The sequence below is a fragment of the Schistocerca piceifrons genome, chromosome 2 (genome assembly GCF_021461385.2).
Source record: "Schistocerca piceifrons isolate TAMUIC-IGC-003096 chromosome 2, iqSchPice1.1, whole genome shotgun sequence".
In the NCBI taxonomy this organism is placed as follows: domain Eukaryota; kingdom Metazoa; phylum Arthropoda; class Insecta; order Orthoptera; family Acrididae; genus Schistocerca; species Schistocerca piceifrons.
The window spans coordinates 561768488-561796014 of record NC_060139.1 but is presented as its reverse complement, the minus strand read 5'-3'; the positions used below and the strand labels follow the sequence as shown (position 1 = coordinate 561796014).

Here is a 27527-nt window from a genome sequence, read left to right as displayed (position 1 = left end):
TCTAAGAGAGCTATAAATGCTATACTTGTAGGTTTGTCTTTCCTTAACCAATCTACAGAAAGTCGTTCAGTCAGTATTGCTTAGTATGTTCCTACATTGCTCTGGAACCCTATCAGAGCTTTCCCCCAAGTCAGCTTCCTCAAATCTTTCCACACTGCTGTAAGTATCAGTATTCTGCGAACACAAAATTTTACAGATTGTTCAGTAATATATACACGTCGTATTCTTTGCAGCTGGCATTATTACATTAGTTTTGAAATCTGTGTCTTTTGATGCACGCAAGGTGAAATAGTTCTGTCATAGTTGATGGAAAATCTCATATAAGATGTGAAACAAATACTAACAAAGAGATAGAGGGGCTGGCCAGTACTTACCTCAGCTCAGTACAGCCGATAGATACACATAAAACAGAACTGAAAATTTACATTCCTAGCTTTCGGAACTTTGTTCCTTCATCAGGGAGGAGAGAGGGGAAAAAAGGGAAGAAGGGAAAGTGGATTCAGTTACTCACAACCCAGGTTATGAAGCAACAGGGAAAGGTAAACAGGGAGGGTAGCAAGGATGGAGGCATGGTTGTCAGAGGGAAGCCAAAGATATTCTACTGTAAGTACTGTGCCAGCTTCAAACCAAAGAGGATGCATACAGAAGTAAAGAGGTATATAGTATAAAGATAAACACAACTATGTAGGATGAAAAGATGCGTGAATGGCTAAAGAGGAAAGGGAAAGAGGAGAAGACTGAAGAGTGAATGGGAGTGAGGTGGTTTAACGTAGGTTCAGTCCAGGGGGATGGCGGGATGAAAGGATGTGTTGGAGTGCAAGTTCCCATCTCCGCAGTTCAGAGGGACTGGTGTTGGGTGGGAGAAGCCAAATGGCACATACGGTGTAGCAGGTTCCTAGGTCCCTAGACATGCCTGCACTGCACAGCCTTTTACATCGGCATGACAACAACCAAACTGGCTGAGCGCATGAACGGACACAGACGAACTGTCCGCCTAGGAGATGCCCAATACCCAGTAGCGGAGCATGCCCTCCAGCATAATTCTAGGGACCTAGGAACCTGCTACACCGTATGTGCCATTTGGCTTCTCCCACCCAACACCAGTCCCTCTGAACTGCGGAGATGGGAACTTGCACTCCAACACATCCTTTCATCCCGCCATCCCCCTGGACTGAACCTACGTTAAACCACCTCACTCCCATTCACTCTTCAGTCTTCTCCTCTTTCCCTTTCCTCTTTAGCCATTCACGCATCTTTTCATCCTACATAGTTGTGTTTATCTTTATACTATATACCTCTTTACTTCTGTATGCATCCTCTTTGGTTTGAAGCTGGCACAGTACTTACAGTAGAATATCTTTGGCTTCCCTCTGACAACCATGCCTCCATCCTTGCTACCCTCCCTGTTTACCTTTCCCTGTTGCTTCATAACCTGGGTTGTGAGTAACTGAATCCACTTTCCCTTCTTCCCTTTTTTCCCCTCTCTCCTCCCTGATGAAGGAACAAAGTTCTGAAAGCTAGGAATGTAAATTTTCAGTTCTGTTTTATGTGTATCTATCGGCTGTACTGAGCTGAGGTAAGTACTGGCCAGCCCCTCTATCTCTTTGTTAGTATTTGTTTCTGTCATAGTTGGTCATCCAAAGGATCTCAATAACGAAGGGAATGTTTTCTCCAGATGAGTTAGATCTTTCAGTAGTCTGCCGAATTTTTCTAACAGTATGGCATCCGTATCTCAATGTTTTAGAGGCCTTCTACATATTCTTCCCATGTCTCAGCCTTCTCTACTTTGCTAAGTACTGGCTTGCCAACTGAGCTCTTGACATTCAATTGCGGCTGCTTTTTCTCTGAAGGTTTCTTTCATTTTCTTACAAGTGACATTTTATAGTATAAACAGGCAACCTTTACTAAAAGCGGTTTAAGATTCGTGACTGGTACATTTAGCTATCTCAAGAGCGTTACAAATCTCACAGAAAGTTTGAAGTGGGACACACTTGCAGACAGACGATGCACTAAACGGAAGGGACTGCTCACTAAATTCCAAAATTTGATCTTCTCCGACGATGTAGAGCATATATTATTGCCACCAACTTTCAAATCGTGCAATGATCACCATTCAAAGATAAGGGAAATTAGAGCTCGTGATGAGGCATTCAGACAGTCGATCTCTTGCGCGATCTGCGCGTGGAACAGAGGGGAAGGGGGAGTGGGATGGGGGGGGGGGGGGGGCAGAATATGACTTTGGCGCGAATCGTGCCCCCCACCACACACCGCTTGGTGGCTAGCAGAGTATATATGTAGATGAACGACTTCTATTTGGCCCTGTCTTGTCTATTTGATCCTATGCTGTATATTTCTTCTCACAACATTAGCGATCGTCATCTATTACATTCCTTTCCCTTGTTTCAGTCAGTCGTTACCTATATTCCCTTGAAAATTCAGCAACCTGTCCAGATTCCATACCTCAATCCGCTGTATTCTGCGATTTATTCAATTATAATCCGTAGCTCACATCCGATAAATTCTAGTCAGAGTGTACATTTGCTTCTGTAAATATTTTGCAGTTAAAAATCTAGTTTTTAAAACTAGTACCTGTCTCTCTTCACATACCCAAGAGGATACTATCACCATTAAGTCATTCAGAAGAGCTCAATGCCCTCCAGAAATGTAACCGCTGAAGTTTCCCTTTACTTTCAGTCATTCGCATTACCAACATAGGAAGGCCATGTTGGCTAATGCTACAATGCCACATCGGTCACTCATCCAGACTGCTGCCCCTACAATTACCGGAAAGCCTCCTGCCCCTTTTCATCAGCCATACGTTAGTCTAGCCTGTCTATAGATCCCTCCTCCTCAACCCCCCCCCCCCTCCCACATCCCACCCCACTGCAAAGTGGGTATACCTGCGATACAGCTGTCTATCACTGAGATACAGGAGCCACTCCATTGTGCTAGGGTCCATGATGAAGGGAGGAGGAGGGGGGGGGGGGGGATATAACTATGATAAATTTAGATATGTAATAATGATTACTACGTGAGCCGAAAGGCTGTTACTGCAGTCTGGAGCACGAATATTCCACATGGAGACTAGAAACTTGCATGTGGTGTTTTTCAAAATGCATCTTTGATCCTGAGACTTAAGTCCAACATTTTCTAGTACTTCCGAGATCTGAATTTTATTCAATAAACCTTTCACATACACAAATTTCCAAGGTATATAGAATTTACTGCATCAAGAAAAAGACAGACAGCAAAAAATATACTTGTTTTAGGACTTTACCTGGAGCTCCTGTAGTCTCTACTATCTCCCCAGCCATCACCATTGGCACATTGGTTACTGGTACTCGAATAACCATCGTTTCGGCGCCCCCGGTAACTTGAGCTGCCACCACCTCCACTGCTACTACTGCTGCCGCTGTATTCTGTGCTCTGTTTGCTGGCTGAAATATTTAGTTGATGCCATTACATTTATTCTTCAACACGAAAGGGACAGATAAAGAAGTGCAGTGAATGAGACGAAGGTAGGGAGGAGAGGGGGGGTGGGGAGGGGAGGGAGGGAGAAGAGGAGGTTACAAAAATTAGAAATTAGCCAAACGTGTCTTAATTTAAAAAGATGGTGAGGTTTTTGTATACTTTGTTATGGTATTGCCACAAGCTGAGATACATGATGCACAATATGTGTTGTTTAGTAAATTGTAAAGGCTCAAAAATTTGAGGCTTAGCTGCATGGCTTCCCAAATATGAAAACTTCATCTCATCTGTTATTAAACAGTCACTGAAATAAAGCAATGAGGCACAGAAATCACCTGCACAGTTTTTGTCACAATTGTCAGAGTCACAAACTTAAAAAGTGTGGACAGTGAACAAACACGAAGAAACTGTATTAACAGCTTCAGTAGAGGACCAGTACCCTGTTTTGAATGCAAAAAGCATTTTCTGCAAATCATATTAACCTTACTGCTCAGATCTGCAGTACTACATAATAATATCAGTCTCCAGTACAGCACGTCTATGTAAACTTTATGTACTGAGATTAGGGGAAAGGGACAATGTTAAATGTCAATCTCTTAATATACATAGAGGATTAAAGTTTTATGTTTTGAGTCCAAATTATTATTCTTATTCAAAACAAAGACTCTACCCACAATGTTAAATTATTACAAAAGTTCTGAATGTTCAGGAGATAAGAGCAGATCTTAAAGTCATCAGTTTCCCGAATGAAAAGCAATCTGCCTTAGCCTTTGCTGTTTATTCATGAATTAAGTAAGGAAATATTCTAACACTTCACAACAACCTGCTTACTATCTAATATGCAGCAAGCAACCAGAAGAACACGTATCTCACATGCTGACCAGAGCTTCATCGAAATGGGTAATTAGCAGCAAAATATACAAAGCAAAGTTGTTCTACAATTTGTGAGTGTCATTTCTGTGAATCCACCTCTTCAAAACATTAAGGGCCTATATTCCATACGGTGAGAGAAGAGCTCTGACAGCTGATGCGGCCTTGGCGCACATGCTTCACGCATCCACGATGGTCAATCAGATCGTAACCTTTTATTTACATTACCGTGGCAACACCCCAGTGTTGCCGTAGTGCCAGGCGACAGCTGCTTTCAGTCAGTTGCACCACGTGCTACGTTCAGGTTTGCGTGTATATGTCTGCATTACGCTACTTCTGAGAGTTTCTTACTGTGTGTATATGTGGAAAAGAGTGGATAAGTAGAAAATGGCTGCCTGTAGTGCAGAGAAGAGGGATTTTGGGAAAGGAGTTACGCTGAAATCCCAAGCACACAAATTTATATACAGATTGCGTGTTTACTTTGAAAGGGAAAGGAACAATGGTGGGCCTTTGATATCAGTGAGTAAAGTGGTTGACAGAGTGGCAGAAGCATTGAACATCACTACAACGACAGTGAAAAGTGTCACAAATGATAAAGAGGCTGCCAATTCAGCTGTGAGCCCTGTTATTGTGACACCTGGAATGTGAAGGAAGAGAGCGTGTCATGTGACAAACAGACAACTTTGACGAAAATGCTATCAGGCAACACATATGCGTACAACAGCAGGAAGGAGTACCTGACACTTCAAAAGTTGATGGCATCACTGTAGGAAAGTGGTTTGTTCACAGGCACAATGACAAGTCTCTCCATTGTTTAGAAAAAAAATTGGCTTATGCTGGAAAAAGTTCTCAGGACAAAAGGTATTGATGGAGTGTGGGGACATTGTAGCATGGAGATGAAGTTTCCTGCGTGAGTTGCTACCAGTGAGTCCGGAAAATATAATATTGATTGACGAAACGTGCGTCAACGTGCGTCATGCATGTTCCGTCACATGGACTGATGACACACGCCACAGAACTACGAGTGTGCCAACTGATAAGGGAGGGCGACTAATTATAGTTCATGCTGGCTCTATGAAAGGTTTTGTGCCCGGTGCTATGATGATGTTTCAGTCAAAAAAACTGTCGACTACCATGAGGACATGAATGCAGATACATTGAAACACTGGTTCATTACTCGTTTGCTACCAAACGTTAGTTCTGGTAGTGTTTTTGTAATGGACAATGTGCCGTCCCATTCTGAACAATTAACCAACAGCTGCTCCAAGGAGAGTCGAAATAGTCAGCTGGTTGAACGATAATAATATAGGCTTTCAACAGAATATGCGCAAAGCAGAACTTCTGGAATTAGTGAAACGATACACGCCGCAGAAGACGCATTATGTGATTGATACATTAGCAGATAACCATAGCCACAAAGTTATACATCTTCCACCATAGCACTGCCATTATAATGCAACTGAACTCATCTGGGCTCAAATAAAAGCAGATGTTGCGGAGCAAAACAAAACCTTTATGTTGCGGGACACAGAAGCTGGTAAATGAGGCTGTCACACAAATAACACCAGAAAATTGGAAGAACATCGTGACCCATGTGTGGAAAGAGATTACAAGGTCAAACATAGAAGAAGGTGTAAGAAAAGAATCCATTCATAATATTGTGATTTCTTTATCAGACGATGAGGACAGCAGCAGTTAAGATACCGAAGACTATGTGGCCATGACAAGAACTTGCCCCCTTTCTATCAGCAATTTATCGTAGATCGCTGGAAGAACGTGAAGTACCTAGCGACTGGAAGAAAGCGCAGGTCGTTCCCATTTTCAAGAAGGGTCATAAATCAGATGCGAATAATTATAGGCCTATTTCGCTTACGTCAATCTGTTGTAGAATAATGGAACATGTTTTGTGTTCTCGTATTATGACGTTCTTAGATAATACAAATCTCCTTCATCATAACCAACATGGATTCCGCAAACAGAGATCATGTGAAACTCAGCTCGCCCTATTTGCCCAAGAAATTCACAGTGCCGTAGACACTGGCGAGCAGATTGATGCCGTATTCCTGGACTTCAGGAAGGCATTTGATACGGTTCCGCACTTACGTTTAGTGAAAAAAATATGAGCTTACGGAATATCGGACCAGGTTTGTGATTGGATTCAGGATTTCCTAGAAGAAAGAACACAACATGTCATTCTTAACGGTTCAAAATCTGCAGATGTAGAGGTAATTTCGGGAGTACCGCAGGGAAGCGTGATAGGACCTTTATTGTTTACAATATACATAAATGACTTAGTTGACAACATCGGTAGCTCCGTGAGGCTATTTGCAAATGACACGGTTGTCTACAAGAAAGTAGCAACATCAGAAGACTCGTACGTACTCCAGGAGGACCTGCAGAGGATTAATGCATGGTGCGACAGCTGGCAGCTTTCCCTAAACGTAGATAAATGTAATATAATGCGCATACATAGGGGCAGAAATCCATTCCAGTACAATTATGCCATAGGTGGTAAATCATTGGAAGCGGTAACGACCGTAAAATACTTAGGAGTTACTATCCGGAGCGATCTGAAGTGGAATGATCACATAAAACTAATAGTGGGAAAAGCAGGCGCCAGGTTGAGATTCATAGGAAGAATTCTAAGAAAATGTGACTCATCGACGAAAGAAGTAGCTTACAAAACGCTTGTTCGTCCGATTCTTGAGTATTGCTCATCAGTATGGGACCCTTACCAGGTTGGATTAATAGAAGAGATAGACATGATCCAGCGAAAAGCAGCGCGATTCGTCATGGGGACATTTAGTCAGCGCGAGAGCGTTACGGAGATGCTGAACAAGCTCCAGTGGCGGACACTTCAAGAAAGGCGTTACGCAATACGGAGAGGTTTATTATCGAAATTACGAGAGAGCACATTCCGGGAAGAGATGGGCAACATATTACTACCGCCCACATATATCTCGCGTAATGATCACAACGAAAAGATCCGAGAAATTAGAGCAAATACGGAGACTTACAAGCACTCGTTCTTCCCACGCACAATTCGTGAATGGAACAGGGAAGGGGGGATCAGATATTGGTACAATAAGTACCCTCCGCCACACACCGTAAGGTGGCTTGCGGAGTATAGATGTAGATGTAGATGACCAATCGTAAGATTATCTGGGGGTTTCCATTCTCCTGCATAAAAAAAGAGAGATAGCATCCTTATTCAATATTTTACACGTAACATTTGTGTAATTTGCTTTACCTTGTAATGTTCAAAATCTGACTGTTCAATTTTTATTTTGGCTGGAATCACAGTCATGGTAATTTTTTAATGACGTTAATGCAGTTTGACAGTAATAATTTTTATTTTATTGTTACACAATCCAGAGTACTGTAACTTATTTATATGTCAAAGGTATCAGACTGGTATGAAATACAGTGAAATCTGAACTGAATAACAATAAAATAAACATTGTTGCCGTAAAATAGCTGCAATATCATTAAAGAAATTGTGTGTGTGTGTGTGTGTGTGTGTTTGTGTGTGTGTGTGTGTGTGTGTGTGTGTGTGTGTGTGTGTGAGGTGACAAACACTGGTAGCGCATGTAAAAAAATATTCCATCATGGAACACATCAGTCAGCAGAATGCTGCCCCTACAGGAATGTTGCAATGAATGATGCGGCATTTTTAGGTTCTGAAGGAGCTGAGTGTTGCTGCGGGCTGAAGGGTGGGACGGGAAGGTCTGTCAACCAACTCCTCCCGCCCCTGGCTCACTGCCCATCCATGTCTAATACTGGCAACTGTAATGCCAGCTGTCAGAGCTCTTCTCTCTAAGTACGGAGTATAGGTTGAGCAACCAGAAAAGCAAAACTTTTTGAACTATACCAAAACACAAATTATTAAGTTGAAAAGGGCATATTTCATTGCATCTCTCAATGGTGACACAGAGACAAACATTCACACACCTAAGGGACTTAATGGTTTTAATCTTACAGCGGATGATACAAGTTGAGAAAGAGGACCACATCTAGACAGCAGAGAATAAGCTGCAAATGTTTAAAAATGATGAGAAAGTGCAGAAACAGAGAAAAACTATTTACGGAATTTGTCAGGCAGGTCATCAGTGGCATACCAAACTGAATGCAGCTCTATAGTCAAGAATATCTCAAGTGACACATGCACATCACATGTGTGTGCGCGGACAGTGGAAGGTAACTATCCGCCTGTACGTGACATCGCAACTGCTTCAGAGGACACAGACAGAGGAAAGGGAATCAATGATGAATTAACTTCCACATTTGATGTTAAGGACCTTGAGTATATTAAGTTATTATCTGGACACTAAGGTCAATCAATCAGGTGCCAAAATTACATTATGTCAAAGTGGCTATGCCAGAGAAGTGTTAAATTAATTTAGAATTTCTAAATGTAAAGTGAGGACCCCATCATTAACAGGAAACAAACTGGATTCAGTTGTCAACACATGTCCATCTCCCACTTAGGGTATTGGTTGGAGCTCTGATATAGATTGCTATAGCAACTCCATCTCATACGTCTTACAGATTCAAGTTGATAAGCCAATAAAACAATAATCACAACACAGTTTGTAGGCAAGCTTGTAAGTGAATTCTGAGACCTCAAGGAAATAACGGGCAACAAACTGACCTATATCAAGGACTGACGACACCACCCCAATGGCTCACCTTGCAGCTAGAGATTCTTCCCCCATGTCAGACCCCTGCCCACCTGATGCAGGGTAACATTAAGAGAATAAATAATGTTTAAGTATTTTTTACAGTCGGGTAGAGAGGAGATATATAATAGTAAGTGTGAAATACCTAACGTGTAATGAACACCAATATGACTGACAATACTAAAATATAGTGAGAGAAATAGTTAGGTCAGTAAGTAGGTGTGCACAGTAGGGTGTATACTATGGCTCAGCTTGCAGATGTGCCTCCCACAACCAATCACAACAGATCTGTTACAGTCCCCACTTTCTGGGAGGAAGTATAAAATCCTGGTTAGCTTTTTTTCATCATCAGCTAGTATCAAGACTAAGTAAATATGCAGAAAAACTCCCAAAAAATGTAAAAGAGTGCAGGAGAAAAACAGCCAATTGCATCTAAAGGTAATTGAAAACAGAATGACAAAGTAATGAGTAGGACAATTTTGAGAGGATGTAAGGTCTATGCTCACCACTACCAGGAGCTGTATGCAGTGAAGCACCATAAACCTAACCACCTTTTTCCAGAGTCAAAAGAATCTGGAAGACGTGCTTTGTGTGAAGAGCCACGAGGTGGCATTCCATCAGGAAATGAGATACTGTCACAACCATAACACAGAGGTGGCTCATTACATAATGGCTAAGGCTATGGCTGTGTGTTAAAATCTGGCATGACTGATGAGTGTGTAGCAACAGGTAATAATTTTCTTCTGGGAGGAATGAAAGAAAGATCGCTGTGCAGTCATGGGCTCATTGATAGGGCACATTTTAACTGAGGGGCAAGTAGCCCACCACTTCAGATTTTACCTCCATGTGGTGAGAGGGGCTATCTGCACCCACACATCCGTAACCGTAATTGCGAAATTGAATACTCTGCGTGAATCACTTCCCTAGCTAGTCAGTTCATTCCCGACACCCAAATTATTTGGGAACCTAAAAAAGACAACTGAGCAGGTAATAAGACTAAGGTCAAGTAAAATACAGTGAACAATAGATATCGGGGTTTGATAATAGTAACACCAACCAACAGCCTAGAGACTGTTCACTGAGGTGGTTCAAATTAAAATGCGGTTGAGGGACACCTGCTTCATAACCTGTTGAATTATCAGCCCTGCAATAATGACACTATCTGTACCTCGCAACAAATGTTCCTGAATATTCCTAGCCATTGTTTTACAGCTGTAAGTGAAAATGACAGTCACCTGATACTACTGAAGAACTGAGAGGAACAGATACTTTAAGGCCATGGGGAGGCAAACTTAAAGTCCCTGAAATAGATTGGTCGTACTTAATGATCTGGATAGTAACTAAGGATTAGTTCACAGGAATAGACAGCCAGCACAGTCTAAGAAGGGTAGTTCGATGTGGCGGCACAGGGTCTTGAGATAAGCACCAATTCAAAAACTCATTGCAGTTACGTGTGATAGGCTCAACACCCTCTATATGAAAAACTAATCTGATAACTTCAATAAGGAAATTATTGTACGATGAGTACGTAAGTGAGCAAGAGTTAGTACCACCAAAATTGAAGGGGTAAGATTTCGGCTTTGGTGAGGAGACTGGCTCTAGAACTAGTTCACATGGCACCACTGCCAAGTCTTACTTCACGATTATGAACTGGGTCTAATAATTTCAGAGCTGAAAATGCCACGGAGATAATTACGGTGACCGCAGTCCAGTCAGTATGACATTAGGGCTTGCTAAATACTAAGCAGAGTAGAGTGATCTGGTCCCCCAGAGGTGTTGGCAAGGAATTTCGATGTTAATGTGATAAATATAAGGCAACCATGTCAGCTTTATACCAAAGAGGAGTCCTGTCAGAATTAAGCAACAGCATGTCAGTACTGGGTCGGGAAAACCTGTTGTACAAGGACAATAATACATGGCACAGTCCATATCAATTCAGGAAGGCTAGGAAAAAATCTTACCTTCATAGTATCTGATGTTATTGAATTTAACATATGTTAAAATAAAGGACTAAGTAAGGAACACACATTTTTTGTTTTCTCAAAAAAGAAAAAAAAAATTCTTGCTCCGAGATGCAGAACTCCAAAGATCAGACTGCGCATACCATTTTGAACACGCAGATTTTGGAAAAATTTTTACAATGCTGTATCTCTGGAACAGTTCTAGATAGGCTATTTTGTTCGTTTTTTATTTGAAAGATAATTGCTTTATGATAACAAAAAATCCTCTGTCTGGACTTATCTGTCACAGTTCTTTTACTACAGCATTCTGAATTTTTTTTATATAATTTATGGGAAATTTTTTTTTCAAAAATGCCAATCCATGGAATCTTTATTTTTTTCTGTTGATTAGTACAAATATAGTTCTACATTCCCTGAAAAGGAGAGCTTCCACTTTTAGGTTGAATAGGTTTTATAAACAATCGAAAGTTTTACCACACATAAAATCTGTTTTATTACCATATTAACACATAACAGGCTCTTAAAAATCAAAACCTAGCCTTCTTTAACATAATTTTAGTTTTGAAAGATGAGTAAGAGACTCATTTTTCAAGCATTTTAAATAGTTCTAAAATTTATGTGAAAGGTCCAAAGACGTAAAATGTTTCAATTTTACAACCTCTGTGCACTCTGTTTTGTACTGAAATTAGCCAGTCAATGAACTAAAAATGTGTTCCACTGTTTCATTATCTTCCTTCAATTGCCTTTCACACACACACACACACACACACACACACACACACACACCTTCTCTGGTTGTGAATCTGAATATTATCCTGGTATTGGCCAAATGAATGAAATTTCTTCTTTCTTGCTCTTTAAAGTGTGTGCGTTCACCCCTCACCGAGTCCAAAAATGTGTGCTCTGAATTCCTTTCACAGGAGTAGTTTGTTTGGAACATTATTTTTTCCGCTCACGGAATTCTGCCATTTCCTATTTGGACAAAAGAATGAGGGCTGTGGATGTGTAAGATTTCACTACTCTCTTAAAATCCTCAGCATTCTGAATAACAGCTGTATTTGGTCTGGAAAGATTAGGTTTTGTAGCATGGTGCTTCAGCAGGCCTCTTACACCATCACAAGGCCCCTTCCCATGACCAGTAGCACTGTACGGCTAGTCAGTTGGCACAAGCAACTTCACTCAAACAGCTGGTAACAATTTTTAAAATGACAAGGAGCACCATCAGAAATGATGATGATCGTCTATGCACTCGTTTGCAGTTTAAAAATTTTGCACATTGCTAGCAAAATGTGCCGAGTCATGTCCTGTGTCACCATTTATAACTGCAACACTTGAGATCTTGTTTTGAAAATATATCACCTCCTGTAAAAATTGTAACCTGGTCATTACTCCAATGGTACCCTTTTACTTCTAGTTGGAGAAATACAGACCAGCTCTCAGCTAAATCACAGTGAAGCACTAAACATAGTTCTTCAGCCTGTTCACACCCTTTCACTTCTGCAATATGACGATGTTGCAATTTCTTCAGATGCAGGTGTGTTACTGCTCTTACTGACCATTTACCAAGTTCATCAACGAAACTCAAAGGCAACAGTTTTCTTCATTAGTTTATTTTCCTCCCATGTCGCAATGTAATTTCTGCAGAGTTATCTGCTACATCTTCCAGGCCAAGTATCTGTTAAGACTGCTCTTTCCAATGCAGTCACCACATTCTTGAAACAAACGAGTCTCTCACTTGATGTCACAGACTACTAATGACTTCACGTGCCCAACCAAGGTGTCATATGTCACGTACAAAGTTCAAAAATTTGCACAGTACACACATAAACAGACATCTCTAGATGGGTGCGGAACTACGCACTTGGGTCATAGTGCACAAAATTTTGATCTTCCAATATGTGAAGTTGTATAGTTGCTCTTATAAACTGCAAAAGTTTCTTTAATACTGAGTCGTGTACCTCTTCACTTTCACAACTTTTTGACCTTCAACTGTTACCCTTATACTCCTTTTACAGATCTCTCATTTCTTGATTTGTCTACCATGTACTTTGATACTGATGGAACGTGGTTCAAAATTGTATTCTTTGAAAATATCTCCGGAATAACAGTTCAAACTTGCACCTTTTCGTTGTAGGATGCACAATACTCAACAGCTGAATTGATATTTGTGAAAAATTCCTGGCATGAGGTGCAAGAGTGTTTTGGTTCATTTTCTTCTGAAGATGGAATTTCTACTTTGAAGAGTGTGGTCAGTTTTGCTGTGGTGTATTCATCCATAGCTTTAGTAATTTCTCTGCACTTTCTTGATGCCTAGAGTCATGACTCAACTTCACTGACCACGGCTCCTTAACAGGACAAACACCTACCTCTGCAGTTGACTGATTCAGGGTATTTAATTCTTCTTCTATTGGTGCAAAATCTACATCATCTGCACCATGGGAGGCTTCACCTTGTTCCAGTACTATCATTGTTGTTATTCTGTCAAAACATTTAGAACACAAAAAATAGCCATTGGAAACATCTTCACTTTGAAACAGAGCCTTCAAATGAGAACACTTATTCCCAACCCAAACAAAGTATGTTTATTTGTCTTATATATCATTCTTTTATGGTAATGCAAATAGTCTGCACACTTCACTCTCCTGTGGCCCCAGTCAGAACACATTTCAAACAGTCCTTTTCACAAAACACACAGCAACTGTGTCAAGTGGTAAATTTCTCACAAAAACACAGAACTCACTGGAGTGTCTCAAATTTCTTAGAAGCCTCTTCAGTAAATAAATTAGCATGAACAACTACAATACAGAAACCTGCAATGGGCAACCACGACAAAGAAACTGACAAGAAACTACAACAAAGTCTAAGAAATATCTGCAAAGAGAGTGAAAAGAAGTAACTGTAACAAAGACAATAGAAGTAAACATTGTAACAAAGAAATTAGTAAGAAACAACTTCAGTAAAGACATAAATTATTACCCTTTTAAGTTAAAAAATGTTTTTTTTTTAAATAAAACCTGTTCAACTTAAAAAGTGATCTTGATGGATCACGTTAGTGTGAATCTCAGAAAACAGTGAGAATCCGTAAGAGCCGGCACCACATTTTCCCCTTTAAAAGATATAGTGCATTTATAGAAAATAGCTGTCAGACATTAGCACTTATTCATTCAGACAAAACACTACAACAGACCTAGCAGCCAGCAATGAAGCATACTAGTGCAGAAAAGCACAGGTTTTGATGGTCATTTCTCATCACTGCTCCTGACTGTGAACTCTGTATCGCAATACATTGACTAAGTAGGTATTCCAAGTTCAAAGAGAGTGATATTGCAAGCAGAATACCATATTTACTCGAATCCAAGCCGCACTTTTTTTCCGGTTTTTGTAATCCAAACAACCGCCCGCAGCTTACAATCGAGTGCAAAGCAAGCGGAGGTTCTTAAAAATGTTGGTAGGTGCTGCCACAACTAACTTCTGCCGTCGAATATATGTAGCGCTACACAGGCATGCTTTATAGGCTCAAAGATAAATACTGGCACCAAAACCTCTGTGTCACTAAATAAATTAAAAAAAAAAAAAAAGGTGGAAGATGAGCTTTTTTTCCTCCGCCCCGAGTTTCGACCACTGCATTTTCATACATTATCCAACGACATTATCCAACGAAGTAAATACAAATTTCGTATTGTTTATCTTCGAATGTCGCAGAATTTCAATTTACTACGAAAATCCAACTGGTAAGACTGTTTGGGATGTTTGTCAATATGACCAACTCTACGTTCAGACCAACTCTACGTTCAGAATTTTTTCCTACCTGTGAGAAGAGGTGGTTGCTAATAGGAACCTGATGAAATGTGAATCACATGCAGTATTCTCTTCACCATAAGAATAATACGAATATAAACATTTTGCCACGTATTCTTTCGTGTTTGCTGCTATCTTATTTAAATTCTGTCTGCCCAATAAACTACGAAACTAGAGTGAGACAACAGCAAACGCGGAAGAATATACGTATCGTGTCATGTTTATATTCGTATTATTCTTATGCGTAATAGTGATACTGTCAGAAATGAAGCACTGTAACTGACTAGATTTTTAAATCTAAGATGACTAATTTCTGTGCAGAATTTGATGTACTAAAGAAGCGGCCGCAAAGATTTTCAAACGGAGAAAAATTTTCGCTAAACTCTCATTCAGAACATCCTCTATCATTTGGTTCTTGTTGATCATTATCAAAGAAAGCAGCAGTGTAAGTAACAACAAATAGCAGTCTCTTGCCATTGTTTTGCTAATGAGACGATTGCGCGCTCTCTCTCTCTCTCTCTCTCTCTCTCTCTCTCTCTCTCTCTCTCTCTCTCTCTTTTTTTTTCACTGTAAGCGGCGGTAGCACGCACAAAAGCGAGCCATGCCGCAAGCGGCGACAGGCCGTAAACACGCACTATCAGAATGCGACAAACAATTCATGACACAGTACAGTAACGCATTTTCAGCTTAGAGTGACGTAAACACGTATAACAAAGAAAACAGCACTTATCAGATCAAAGCAAAATAAGGAAATCGATTCAAACCAGACGAAGCACGTGAAAAAGGAAGGGTACCCGTAAAAATACGGACGAGGCACCTGACGCATAGCAATGGCTACCTGGTATAACTTAACTGCTAAGCTTACGACTCGAACCGAACTACTGTAGCTGTATCGTCATGCATTCGACCTAAAGTGTGTCTCATATTACAATGGATCAACTTTGTTTCGATTTGGAGGTGCAGCCTAAAACTTTTCTCTCCCCTTGAATTTCGAGTCTCAAATTTCAGGTGCGGCTTAGATTCGGGAAATTTTTTTTTCCTTTATTTCGAGTATCATTTTTCAGGTGCGGCTTAGATTCGAGGAAATACGGTAGACTGGTGAGGCAAGAGCTTAATTTCAATTGTGTGGGCAGGAAATCAGACAAAGGGAATGCTGTGCTGGCAGCTACCACATTTTTAACAAGCAAATCAATATGTTACCACACAAGGAACATGGTAGTTATAGTGGTGAGAGTACAACCGAAGTGGTTAAACCACAACAGTGAACATACTGCACAGTGAAAGGTAGCCACCAGTGTGCAGCAACACTGTTAACAGTCTTTGTAAACATCACTGAAGAAAATGGGAAGATGCACTAATGCAAATTACTTCTTTACCACGTACTCTGTGACTATGAGCTTAGCATATTGGATGAGATATAGCTCATCTGGTGGTCAGATACTGGTAAGTTTTATCAGTGAAATGTCTCATGTTTCCAAGGTGTACTTTTCCTCAAGAGTTGCCTACTACAGCATGTATGCAGTCTATACATTACTACCACACAACAGTGCAACTCCCAATGCACCCCTCAAAATATCCACGTGGCTACTTCTTAATCACATATATGTTAGCAGATTCATCATTAGATATGCTTGATGAGATTGATTAGCTGCTTGAAACAGAAATTTTCTTTGACATCTTAACAATCATGTCAGTTGAGGGGAGAAGAAACTCAACCTTGCAAGTCACTGTTCAGTTCAATTGACTAGGCAAGATACCACCTCGATCAAGTTCTATGTGTGAAAGGTACAGTCATGCCTTGTACACAACAATAGCATTAACATTCAGGTCGACCACACTGTCAGCAATAAAATGTGAAATTTATTTCTGCGCACACAGAGGAAGAGTGATTATGTGAGGACAGTTGTGGGAGAATTGTTCACAGGAACACAAATGGTAAATTCGTGCTTAAACTTTCCAGAGAAAAACCAATCATGCAACACTAGTATTAAAAAAAAACTATCTGCTGTTCGCAACAGTTAGAGACTGCTACAGTAACACCCAAAATTGGAGAGAGTGTCACTCAGTGTGTCATGAATTCTCTGCAACTGACTTACGTTCAGTACTACGCCGCAAGGTCTTGCGGCTTTGGGAGACGAAAAGGCATAACCTCAGCACGCACAACAAACTGCGTGCCACTGAGGAGACTACGAATGTGTGGCAGTCGTCCATGCAGGCTTCACATAGCGACTCTGGGGTTCTCTGCTGGCTCTATGTTGGCCACGCTTGGGTGACACACGGCTACCTCCTATGCCGTGATGACCCATCTCAGTGTCAGTGTGGCACACAGCTAACAGTGGCCCGTATCTTGGTGAGCTGTCCTCCTTTGGCTGCCCTGTGATGAACTCTACAGTTACCAGACTTGTTGTCATTAATTTTAGCCTCATCGGCTAATTTAGTTTTACGTTTTATAAGGGACTGAGGGTTTTATCATTCTGTATAAGTTTTATCGCACATCACTTGTCCCTTTGTGTTCTCCACTCTAAAGCTTTAGGGTGGATGTTTTAATGTGTCACAGAGTGGCTGGATTTTCCTTTTTATTCTCGTGGTCGGCCAGCCACGGTCATCTGCTCTCCTGTTTACCCCTTCTACTTGTTTCTTGCTTCTCTCTGTGGTTTTCTTTTCCTGTTTTTTCCTTGGTAGTGGGGGTTGTCCTGTCATTCTTCTGATTCTTCCTTTCTCCTGTTATTGTGCTGTAAGTTTCCTTTGGTCTCTTCTTTCGCTTGTGTTATTTTAAAGGGAACAAGGGACCAATGACATCTTAGTTTGGTCCTTTCCTCCCTTGTTTAAAACCAACCAACCACCCACTCTCTGTCGCCCCTTCCCACTCTGTCGCGGCCCCTCCCTCCTCCTTCCCACCCCCTTATGAAGAAGAAATCCTCCAGTGTGTAGTAGTGTAATTGGCTCTGATCTCCATACACGGTTTCTGTGTAGTCTGATTGGCCAGGCTGTCAGCAAGTTCGCTGCCTGGGATTCAGACATGAATTGGGGTTCAGACAAACACCACTGAACGACTGGACCATTCCAGGGCATAGATGGACTCCTGGATGGTTGCTACCAAAGGATGACGACGGTAGCACTGGTCGATAGCTTGCAGGCCACTCAAGGAGTCAGTACACAGGAGAAATGACTCCCAGGGCACGAACTGATGTGCTCAACAGCACGAAATATAGCCACCAGCTCCACGGTGGAAACACTGCAGCCATCGGGCTAGGAGTGCTGCTCTACATGTCAGCCATGGACATATGCAAAGCCGATGTGACCGTCAGCAATAGAGCCGTCGGTGTAAACCACTTCGTGGCCTCAGTGCATTCAAGAATCAAGAGGAAGTGACAGCAAAGAGTCGTGGGGTTAACTGAGTTCTTAGGGCCATATAAAAGGTCCAGGCGAAGTCGCGGCCTAAGTGTACACCATGGAGGTGTATGTGAATGGACATCAAGTCAGGTGGTCAAGGCAAGGACTCCAATTCGGAAAGAAGGGATTGGACACGAACTGCAATTGGAAGCCCTGACCTGGACTGCCAATGCGGGAGATCAACCGCCTTCGGTGGGAAAAGGAGATGGCGATTTATATGTGCAGGAGAACTATGAATGTGTGCAACGTAACTGGCCAGCAGTTGTGCATGCCTGACCTGCAATGGAGGGACTCTGGCCTCCACAAGGAGGCTGGTAACTGGTCTCTTCCTAAAAGCTCCAGTCGCTAGGCGAGTGCCACGGTCAAGTAAACGCAAGCTGAGGGTGCCGCCGAACCATAAATCACATTCCCATAGTCAAAGTGGGACTGAACAAGGGCTCTATAGAGGTACAGCAGCGTAGAGCAATCTGCACCCCAGTTGGTGTTGCTCAGGCAGCAGAGGGCATTGAGGTGCTTCCAGCACTTCTGCTTAAGCTGACAAAGGTGAGGAAGCCACGTCAATTGGGTGCTGAAAACCAGTCCTAAGAATCAATGTCACCACTACAGTGAGTGGATTGGCATTAAGGTAAAGTTCTGGTTCTGGACGAATGGCACGACGCCGGCAGAAGTGCATAACACACGACTCTGCGGCCGGAAACTGGAAAACGTGGGCTAGAACCCATAACTGCGCCGTGAGGATGGCTCCCTGTAGGTGCCGCTCAGCAACACCAGTACTGGTGGAGCAGTACAAAATGCAGAAGTCGTCTGTATACAGAGAAGGTGAGGTGGATGGCCCTACAGCTGCTGCTAGACCATTAATGGCCACTAAAAATAGAGGCGCACTCAATACGGAGCCCTGTGGGACCCCATTCTTCTGGATATGGTGGAAGGAGAGGGGGGGGGGGGATGGAGCTATGGGAGGCACTAACTTGTTGGACACTGAAAGTACGAAGCGACAAAAAATTTTGGATAAAAATTGGGAGCGGGCCTGTAAGACCCCCCTCGTATAATGTGGCAAGGATATGATGTCGCCAAGTCATACGCTTTTTGTAAATCAAAACAGATGGCAACCACATACTGGCGTCTGGTAAAGGCTGTTTGGATGGCAGACTCGAGGGACACACGATTAACAATGGTAGAGCGGCCCTGGCGCAAGCCGTCCTGACAGAGCCAGTAGGCCATGTGACTCCAGGACCCAACCCAACTGCCGACACACCAAAAGTTCCAGGAGCTTAAAAAGAACATTGGTGAGGCTGATGGGCGATGCTATCCACATGAAGCATGTTTCTACCGGGTTTGTGCACCAGAATGATGGTGCTCTCCCACCACTGCGAAGGAAAGATCCCATGGCACCAGATCCGGTTGAAGATGATGAGATGTCCCCTGCAGTCGGATGAGAAATGTTTAATGATCTGACCGTGGATCCAATCTGGTCCAGGAGCTGTGTCGGGGCAATGTGCAAGGGCACTGAGGAGCTCCCACTCTGTAAATGGGGTGTTATAGGATTCACTGTAGCATGTAGTGAATGAGAGGACTTTCCCTTCCAGCCGCCGTTGGAGAGTGAGAAAGGCTGGAGGTTATTCTCCGATGCAGAGGCTCTAGCATAGTGCTCGGCAATTGTGTTTGCGTTGGTAGATAACATGCCATTTATTTTAACACTGGGAACACCTGTTGGCGTCTGGTACCCGAAAACACATTTAATCTTTGTCCAGACTTGAGAAGGTGACGTATGGCACCCAATGGTCGAGACACTCCTGCTCCCGTCGTTTGATCAGTTGGCAAACGCGAGTGCGGAGCCATTTAAAGGCTATGAGGTGCACCAGGGAAGGGTGCTGCTTATGGTGCTGTAGATCTTGCAGACACTTCTTAATTGCTTCAGTGACTTCTGGCAACCACCAAGGGACTGCCTTTTGCCGAGCGCACCCTAAAGACCGAGAGATCGTGTTTTCTGCTGCAGAAACGATTGCTGTAAACACCTGCTCAACACTCACATCGATGTTACCATGTGGGGGAGATTCAACGGTGACAGCAGAGGCGAAAGTTTTCCAGTCCGCCTTGTTTAGGAGGTTCGCAGAAGGATGTTCATAGTATGTGATGTCAGTTTTGGGTTGAACCACTTGAATTAGTCTTTGTAAATGTACCTTGGTTACCTGGATAATTTGGGATTGCAGCTAATTTGCCTCTGAATAGGTAATATTGCTTGGAATTGGTGTTAGTCATTTATCATGTAAGATCTATTTTCATCTAGTTATCCTCACATCCTGGATATAAGGCAAGTGTAACGTTAAACCTTCACCTGTAATGTAGTGTCCCAAGTTGCTTCAAAACAAGCTTGTGCCACTGAAACTCAAAATAAACACTGTTAGGAACTGACTGTGTTGATAGATTGGTAAGAGGTCTACCTCTCCCCCTGCTCCCGCTCTCCCCCCTGCTCCCCCTATAGCCTTGGGTAAGAGTCCGTGGGCCTGACGCAAGGGCAGTGACAGGAAGATGGGGAATGGTCACTAGCACACAGGTCGTCGTGCGCTCTCTAGTGGATAGATGTGAGAAGTCCTGGACTCCAAATTGATAAATCAATGGCCAAGTAACTACCATGAGCTACACTGAAATGTGTGGCGGCCCCAGTATTTAAGGGGCAGGAGGCACTCTTCTGTGTGACATAAAATTAAATGTAGGATACCTAAAACCAGTAAAGACAAGAGAGAGGCTAGACATACACATTTCTTCAGTCCTTAGGTCCTAGTGATTTTTCTCTCTAATCTTGCTGCAGCTTTACATGGCGTGCTTTCCTTTCTGCGAAAGAACTATTACCTCATCATCAAAGTTCGTCAAACGTTTTGCTACATGAAAAATCGAGATGTCGTCGTCCAATACTAAAAAAGCTGTTAACACATACAATACTAAAAAAGCTGTTAACACATACAATACCCAAGGCTGGTGTGGTTTCTCAATTTGATTAGGTCTATTTTGTCACTGTGTGCTGGAAAAAACAAAATAGGCCTTTCTAATATTGCAGCAATTGTGACACGCAAAATAAGCGAGACTGTTTTGGCAATAATGATCATTGTTATAGTACAACAACATAATTCACGAAGTACCAATACAAAATACCTATTTGGCCTACCCCAATCAAATAACTTTATGTTCGGAAATAGTTTCACATTTCATTCATATGCTCCAATTTCTCATGAACGAGACTGATGAGGATTCTCCTGGCAGAGACATCACGTACACTTCGCACGCATTCAAAAGTCAATTTATAATTCTTTCAAAAATCAACTTAGAATGTGTCAAAAAATGTCCAAAAACCAGCAGGGGTGCGTTTCAAAATCGTATGAATAATTGATAGACTGATGTGCGCTGGATGCTAGGTGCTTTGTGAAACGAAGCTTTTTTCCTCAATAATATAAATTTGTCCCCTCCCACTGAAACTGCCACACGGTTCAGATACCCCGGTTTGCAGCCAGCCAGCCAGCCCCCCCCCCCCCCCCCCCCCCACCGCCGCCCCAGATCCGTGCCTTCTGCGCACGTGTGAATCTGGCAGCTCGGGCGCGCCAGTAAAATTTTGCCGGGTACCCCATGAGGGTGGTTGCTGCTACTGTTGCTTACACAGCCAACAGCCACATTTCTGTAGCCAGAAGCGGGAGAAGGTATTAATTACTTATAGGCGAATCAACTGCGTGCGTGCATGAGCTCGCTCATAACTGCTTAAATGAATGTAATGTAAACAGTTGTGACGTCACGCTCATTGGAGGCAATTCGTTGTTATGAAGCATTGCATAGACTTCCTTAAACCTTCGATACATTTTGCTGTTGGCAGACACGTGCACTGTGTTATTTTATATGGCACACTTCCTTTGCAATTTAAGTTTTATTTTTGTTTTTTTCTTTCGTTCATGTTTTAACGCCGCAGTATTATTCTGCAGCAGCAGGATACAGTAATCTCCTTTGTTAGAGTATCGGTTCTTATCAGTCAAAATTACAATAATTTAACTGAAAACTAAAACAATGAAAAATTCCCAGAAATCTAAAAAATTCCCAGGTTTTTCCCGGATTTCCCGGGTGGTATACACCTTGACAAATAACATTGTCTTGTAGCATTTCATTCTTGTTTTACAACTGCGAGCCCACACGTATTCCTTCATTACTGCATTAGCTATCATTACTGCAACAGCTATCGCAAAGTTTTATTGTCATATGTCCAAGTGAGCAGCAGTAACATAAGATCAACAGTGAGCTACGTCAGAAAAAATTTAAGGTCCTTGCAAGAAAATTTACCAAATTACGAGCTAGGAGCACAGTCCCATAAGATCCACAAGGTAATTAGTAATAGAACATGTAGTCTGCCGAGTTCTGAAGCAACTGTGCTGCTTAATGCTTCAAGTGGGTCATTGCTGTGGGGTAACTCTTGCAAATGGTAAGAAGTTTAAGTTAATGAAAGTTCATTTTATCATCGTTTTAGCTCCTGTAATCTAAGTTCCATTTTATCTTTTTTAAATTAAAGTAATACTGAAGTGCAATTCTGCTCATATATTTACCTTGGTAACAGACACAGCTATCATTTACATGTGTATGAAGTGTGCCCTGTGCTTGCTTGTGGGTTAAGTTGTGCTTATCACTCTGTACAGGCATGACTGAAAAACTGCAATTTTCTGTCTTGCTTTAACTTTAGTAGTATGCTAAACTGAAGTCTGATCAGCACATTGTCTTCAAACTGTAATTTAATAAACTAGAATTCTAATTTCACTTGGTATTTTCACCATTAGTTTTTTTCTTCGTTGTGTCCCTCCTCAACACTCCCCCCCCCCCCCCTCCCAATTCAGATATTGATTAAACCTGCCCTCCCCCATTCCTAATGAAGACATTACTTCTTTACGGCCTTTTGCCTCTCATAATTTCTATACATATGATGAAACTTGGCAGCATTAATGTTTAGCCAATCTGGATACCTCTATCTTCACCTATTGTTGAAAAATCACAACATACTGTGTTAAAGGATGTGGAAAGGAAACAAAATAGGCATAAAATTCTATCTGTATTTAAGATGCACACATACTTAAAAGGACATGCATTAGAAACTACACATACTCTTGAGTGATAAGCTTTTAAAGCTTTTTTTTTTTTACACATTACTGCAAAGTGTAATTTAAGGAATCACCTGCTAAAGCCTTGTTTCGCAGATGTGGAGGCACGTAGCGACCACCGGAAGGCTGGTGACCGCTCTCCAAGTCCAGACCAGCAAACTAGAAGGGGAGAAAATAACATGTAATCTTACAAGTTGTTTAAAATAACACCAAAATTTGTCAAATTCACATACAAGGCAAATGAAAACTAAATACAATTTAGCCACAGTTAACTTTTATTGGCACTGTGTGATCATCTCTTCAATGTTGAAAATAGAACACACAATTTCAAGCAGAAAGGGAGGTAGATAGTCTGCACCTTTAGATTTCACAGCTTCTGCACAGACAACTCTGCTCATTCAGTTTTTCAAACTATAATGGCACTTCGGATTTTGTACTGTTCACTTCCACGGCATATAATGAAACAGCTTTAGTCATAACAAAGTGCCAATCTCCTTTCAGAACTGCAGACCATGACAGCTTGCTACCTGTGTGCAAATATCACCTCACTATACTCCATTGGACTGTGGAGACACTTTAACAGTTTATGCCACAATCTTATCTCACTTGCTACCTACTGAGGAAATAGCTGAAGTAAACAGTCAATCTAGTCTTCCAGCTCTCTGTTCCTTCATTATCATCTGGCTGATAGTATCAATTTTTGAAAATTATCTTTTAAAAGTGCCACAATAATTCTGAAAAAGGTTGAGAAGTTTTAATATCAAATATGAGAAACTCTAATAGATTTGAGAATCAAAGATAAGGCACTTAGCAAACGGCTTCATAAGCAGACAGGTACAAATACTAGGTACCTAAAACCAAATTCCAGGCTTGGGAACCTACCCTTGGTCAGTCTTTCACAGCTATCGGGCATAAACCCTATGACGATAGGTCGACAGTTCATGCTCTTGAACTGGTAGTGACACTGTCATCGTGGACCAGTGCACTATACCTCCATCTACATCTATAATCTGCAAACCATTGTTAAGTGTATGACAGAGTGTATGCCCCATTGTACCACTTATTGGGGGTTCTTCCCATTCTATTCACATATTGAGCATGGGAAGAAAGTGTTTAAATGATTATGTGCTGTAATTAATCTAATCTAGTCTTCTTGATCCCTATGTGAGTGATAAGTAGGAGGTTGTAGTATATCCTAGTTGTCATTTAAAGCGAGTTCTTGAAACTTTGTAAGAAGGCTCTCTCAGGATAGGTCGCGTCCATCTTCAAGAGTATTCCCAGTTCTGTGTCTTCAGCATCTCTGTGACTCTCCCACCGGTCAAACAAAGCTGTGACCACTCACACTGCCCTCCTCCTTATACCTTCAATATATCCTCTTAGTCCTATTTGGGACTGGTCCCACACACTCAAGCATTATTCCAGAATGGGTCGGCAAAGGTGATTTGTAAGCAATCTCCTTTGTAAATTGTAGACTGATTGCACTTCCCCAGTATTCTACCAATAAACCAAAGTCTACCACCTGCTTTACCCAAGACTGAGCATATATGATAATTCCATGTGATATCCCTTTGACACATTAGACCCTGGTATTTGTAGAAGTTGTCCAATTCCAACTGTGACTCACTGGTATTTAAGACACTACATCTTTTTAGTTTTGTGAAGTGCATAATTTTATACATACGAACATTTAAAAAGAAATGTTTCCAACCTTTGCATCACCTTGAATCTTATCAAGATCTGGCTGAATGTTCCTGCAGGTTTTTTTCCAGACAATACTGCATTATAAATAATTACCATCTGCAGAAAGTCTAAGGTTACTATTAATACTGTTCACAAGGTCATTAATATATAACACGGACGGCAGGGGCACAACTGAAGTTACTTCTACTTGTAGCAATGACATACAAAATAACATGCTGGGTCCTCCCTACCAAACAATCTGAGAAAGACCTAGTTTCAAATGGGAGTGGTTTTAAAGCTTTAATATAATATGGTATTTGTAAAAGTGTTGAGTACATTCGATTTTCAGCATTTCACAAAAATTGCCATCTTGGCAACAAAACTGTGACTATTGGAAGATAGTAGGTGAATGAAATTTTGTATTCCACATCCCTACGTCACTGATCTATTGTGTATCAAGTTTCATGTGTATCATTTCTGTACTAAGACGCAATTGATGAGTACGATCTTTTATGTTTAAACACCATTGATCAAACTGTCTCTCTGCTGAATGCAGTCTGTTGTTCTGGTTAGTGCTCATATTTGGTTATTAAAGGGTACTTGTCATGTGTGCTTTTCACAGATATCCCACAATATGAGTTAGGATAAACATACTGATCACATGATATGTTGAGCAGCAGACAAGCACAAAGCACATTTAAAAGTTGACCATTGAGTATTATTAACAGTAATTTTATAACACTACTATACATTTGTTTTCATCTAACCACAACAAAAATGTAAAGACTGCACAGAATATTAAAGACATTGCAAAATTACTTTGAGCCTATCTACCAGAACATTCTCTTCCTGGTATGCAGCAACCAGTAATACTATGATTCTTAGGCCATTCAATTTTTTTGCAAAACATCACATAAATATCTTAAAATAGAAATGATTAGCAATCTACTGTAGTTATACAAATTATCTACAATTGCAACAGCAGTAGCCACATGTGTCCTGCTGAAAAACAGACTGCTGAACGGGGGGGAGGGAGGGGGGGGGGGAGAAAAAAAAGGGTGGTGCAGGGGGACATACTTTGGTTTCTGTGCATGCACAGTCTTAACACATACTAAGGATTATAGAAGTGCTGCCTGAAAATGCACACTGCCACACTGTTGAATAAACCTTTTGTTATCATTGAAGGTATCATTACAGATTTTGTTAAATGTAGGAAGTGAACAAATCATAGAGAACTTCTGTTTGACTTTTTTTTTGCGTAGGCTAGGCTTTCATGAAAATAACTACCAAGTTTCATGGAAAAAAATAATGTCTCTTCTCACTGATGAAGGCACTGAAGTTCTGAAAATTTTCAATAAACTGGCATATTATCTTATATTTTGCTGTCAACAACATGGAGATCTAGCCACGTTTTGTGGAAAACGAGAAAAACACAAAAGATTAAGATTTGGCATCCTGCTGACTAGATTATTACAGATTCAGCACAGGTTCAGACTAGGAGGAGGAAATCTGTTGAATTCTTTTCAAAGGAATCATCCTACAATTGTTCTCTAGTGATTCATGCACACCATTGGAACCATAAATCGGAATAATGAGATGATAGACATATTGTGATGATCACAATGTAAAGTGGAAGTGGACAACTTATTGAGAAAGTAAAGTGAACATGCCTTGTCTATAGCCTCAGTATAGGATAAGATAATTAGAAGGGTAACAAATGACAGCAGAGGAGTTTCTTAAATATTATGTAGTGTAAGGTATACCAGGGGTTTGAGTGGAAAAGTAAGGTGAGAAATTATTCAGTGGAATATTACCTATCCTACTGTCATATGACAATCGCTTAAAAAATTTGATGTGAACAATGTACCTTGTGCAAAGTCTTAAACCCGAAGAAAATATGGTTGTGTGTCAGTCATACGTTTAGTTGAAGATAATTAAGGAACAGTTCCTAGGGACACACATGTACCCTGGGATGACTCATGGGTGAAGAGGACAGTAGTCCACTGTGTTCCAATATCTATTTCTTTGGATGCACATCAAGTGTTTGAAATTGAATTAGTCCATATACACCATCAGACATGTTTTGCGAGATGAAAAGTGTGTGATAAATGTGAAGAAATGAATGCAAAATAAACATTTTTAGACCTGCAGTTAGAACTAGAGTGGTTTCAGTGATTATACGAATGTTGCTACCATGACAGCAACAGTCGTCTCCTGTTAGTATCAAAAATGGCTCTGAGCACTATGGGACTTAACTTCTACGGTCATCAGTCCCCTAGAACTTAGAACTACTTAAACCTAACTAACCTAAGGACATCACACACATCCATGCCCGAGGCAGGATTTGAACCTGCGGCCACAGCAGTCATGCAGTTCCAGACTGTAGTGCCTAAAACCGCTCGGCCACCCCGGCCGGCTCCTGTTAGTAAGCATGGTGTTCAATATGTAGATAACCTTGGGTCATGGGGGTGGAGAGTCCTTAAGTGATTACAGAACTGTGTCTAAAATCCAACCCAATGGCATGAATTGCTTGCTTGATAAACCAGAGTGTAATC

General features: G+C 41.4%; 1 protein-coding gene across 1 annotated transcript in view; it reads right to left on the bottom strand.

The window, feature by feature from the left end:
- LOC124777709 (ATP-dependent RNA helicase DDX3X) overlaps positions 1–27527 on the bottom strand; it is a 175174-nt gene that overhangs the window by 125361 nt on the left and 22286 nt on the right. The window contains exons 2-3 of the mRNA XM_047253205.1: positions 23367–23451; positions 3278–3437 (exon numbers count right to left, since the gene is read on the bottom strand). Coding sequence (XP_047109161.1) covers positions 3278–3437; positions 23367–23451 — 245 coding nt within the window. The remainder of the gene's footprint in view (positions 1–3277; positions 3438–23366; positions 23452–27527) is intronic.